Below are 3,261 nucleotides of genomic sequence, written 5' to 3'. Positions count from 1 at the left end.
CCAAAAATATTTTTTTTACTCTATGGCAATTATGACTGCATATCAGAACAAGAATTCAAAATTCGGTTCCTTTAAATAAGAATTTTGAACGATAATGGAAACTGTGCATAAAGTTGAGAATTAAAGTGCTCATATTTGCAAAGCCATTAACTGTTTTTATAAACATGCTTTGCGATTTTATTTTTCCCCCTTTTTTTTTAATACAGCATGTGGCATTCAAACTCATATTTGAAAATAAAAATGTTATTACAGTAATTAAATTAAAAGAAGTTTAAAATTGTACTTAATAATATACTGGAAAATTTTGATATAATTTAAACAAGTGAAAAAATATATTGTTTTTTATACAGTTTATCAAGTTTAAGTGTTTGAAACAGGAACGGAGGACAGCAACTAACAGATCCTGGCGCCATAGCATTGCTACATCTTGTAATGTCGTTTTGCTTTAATGGGGTAAATATTTTGAGAACTCGCATCACCATCGAATCGCGATTTTTAAATAAATTAAAAAAGTTTGTTGAACATAACTAAACCAGCACACGGTATATGTTGAAACTAGCATTATTAAAATTGTGTCATTTCACAATAAATCATATTATTGACGATATTCTAATATTACATATAATTTATACTTCTCTAATGTTTATATGTTAACAACTGATACGAACATATTTGATCTAAAAAATATTTAGATGCTTAGTTATAGTATACATTGTGTAGTACAAATTAATATTAATTCTGCTTTGAAATTATTCCATCATAGTTTAGTTTAAATTCTTTAAAGTAATTCATATAAAAGTAACAACAGTTCTTTAAATAATTTATTAAACATCGCTTTAAGTAATTACATTTATGTGGCTTGCTTATATGTATTAAAAAATGAAAACACGCTTTTAATGCTAGAAATAACCATAATATTGCATTAATCAACTAAATGACAATCACCATGCATGATATTTTCACACCATTGTTCCTAACATAATGTTTCTAATGCTTGTATAATATACTAGAAATATGTTAATTCTATGTTTTATGTGCTTTAAATTAAGCTGAAATATTTGCATTATGTTAAACTAAATAATCTTTTAATAGGAGCACTTTTGTAATAACAGTTTCAGTCACAATCATTACACCCTTTGTATCAGTATTAAAACTTTTTTTCAGGTATATTTTATGTATGTATTCAAAAACAACTTGAGGTAGATAGAATATTATTTGTATATATTTTTAATGTTGTATGTCATTTTTACATTTAGTAATTAATTACACACATTTAGTCATACATTCTATGCCATAAAAGATAGTAACACATTTTTGTTACATATTATTTTAAGATAGTAAAATTTAGATATCTGAGTTATATACCAAGAAATGCTTTACTTTACATTTCTATAAATCTTTGTATGTACTTTTAGATAACATGATTATTTTTCCTTATTTAGCTCAGGCAACAACCAGTCATACGGAAGAACAATCTCTAGTTAACAACGTTCCTATAACAAACGTACCTAAATTATCAGAGAAGAATGAACAAGTTATTAATGCTACATCTTCTACAAAAAGGGGTGAAGATGATATTCTCCAAAAGTTTTCAACAAAATCAGAAAGTGAATTGCTTGATATATTTGTGGATTCTTCTCCTACAAACTTTTCAATACAAACATCTAATAAAGAAGTTGCAGAACTTTATTCAAGTTCACTAGTAAAAGAAGTCCCCCCTCAACAAACAGCAGTGCCTATAGTATCATCTGACATAGTTCAATCTTGTTCAATTGGAGAACAAAAAGTAATTAGTTCAACAAAGGAATTTGAGAGCAATATAAGGAATATAGAAGATCTTGAAATTACAATTGATAGCCAAGAAACAAAGCAACTGGACATTAGAGACGAAAAACACGCGAAAGAATTGTCAACTGCTTCTGAAATTCTAACAGTTAGTCCCGTCCCGATACAAGTTGCAGAATCTGTGCTTCAAGTGGAACCAAAAGAGTCTATGTCAGATTCTCAAGTAATGTCGCAAGAAGTTCTTTCTTCCACGATAACACCCGTTCATTTAACAGAAGCAGAAGATAAAGTGCACATAAACAGTTCAACACCTTCTATGCAAAATAAAGAAATATTAAGTTTAAACAATACTTCATCTGTAAAAAGTATTGACACTGCCAATAAATTAAGTGAATCATCTACAAAAACAGGGGATCTTTCACAAATTTTATTGCCTGTAGAACAAACTCAACCTCAGCTTGCAGAATCACCCATATTACCTTTGAGTATTTCACAATATTTAAGAACATCAGGAGAATGGGCAGAAAAACAAATAACAGAATCTGTACAGCAAAGTAAAGAAAGTGAAAGTTGCATGAAAGATACAGTGCAACCAATTGGAACTTCAGTACAATATGAAGAAACTAAAACATCATCATCAGGCCAAACACCAGTTAGGCCTTCAAGAACAAAAGAATTAAGTACACCCTCAGCAAATGTTCCAAAAACTGCACAACAGGATACAAAAAGCCAAGAGAAAGCAACAAAGAAGAGTGTAAAAAAATCTACAGAGAAGTTGGGATCAGAAGGAGAACCTACAGAAACAACTGATGGTGATAGTACAGGGAAAAAAGTAACAAAAAAGGTAGTAAAAAAGGTCACAAAGAAACCAAAAACAAAGTCAGAAGAAGGACTGGATGATGGTGCAGAAGACAGTAGTTCTGCTACTAAACAAAAAAAGACTGTAAAAGTTGTTAAAAAAGGTACAAAACCTCCACAAACTCCTGGTACTGCTACAGCTATTCCTGAAAACCCATCATCTAGTACTTCTGATGCACCAATTCCACCTAAGAGAAAAACAAAAACCACAACTGCAAAAACAGTAACTAAAAAATCTGATGTAGAGCAGTAATTACACTACAAAAGTTTATAATAATTAAAAAATACTCTATATACAAGTTTCAAAATTAAGAGTTATACAAAACAATAAGAAAAAATAAAAGGTGATACTTGCTAGTCTTTTCTAATTTTTTATATTTTTAATATATCTCAAACTGTATCACCCATAGCTTTCATGTCTTGAATATTTTGGAATTTATTAGGTAATATATTCCAATGTAATGTTTTGCTTCATAATTTATACATATTTTATTACATGTCCTTTTTTTTAACTATGTGTCAGTACTAAATAAAGCTTTTTTATATTATATCCCTACCCACTTGTTTACATATATTGGAATGAAACTAATACCATTTAGGTATAATATTCTGTAATTA

The 3,261-nt window shown here is 29.0% G+C and overlaps 1 protein-coding gene across 1 annotated transcript in view; it reads left to right on the top strand.

Moving 5' to 3' along the window:
• The window catches only part of LOC108575920, a 16,797-nt gene extending 13,895 nt beyond the window's left edge, over positions 1–2,902 (top strand). Inside the window, exon 10 of the mRNA XM_017938854.1 lies at positions 1,443–2,902. Within this exon, the coding sequence (XP_017794343.1) occupies positions 1,443–2,896 (1,454 nt within the window). The 3' untranslated portion in view covers positions 2,897–2,902. The remainder of the gene's footprint in view (positions 1–1,442) is intronic.
• Positions 2,903–3,261: the final 359 nt, after the last annotated feature.

Source organism: Habropoda laboriosa, unplaced genomic scaffold (assembly GCF_001263275.1).
Source record: "Habropoda laboriosa isolate 0110345459 unplaced genomic scaffold, ASM126327v1 scaffold336, whole genome shotgun sequence".
Taxonomy (NCBI): Eukaryota; Metazoa; Arthropoda; class Insecta; order Hymenoptera; family Apidae; genus Habropoda; species Habropoda laboriosa.
Note: the sequence above shows the minus strand (reverse complement) of the source record. Positions and strands in the feature narration are given on the sequence as shown.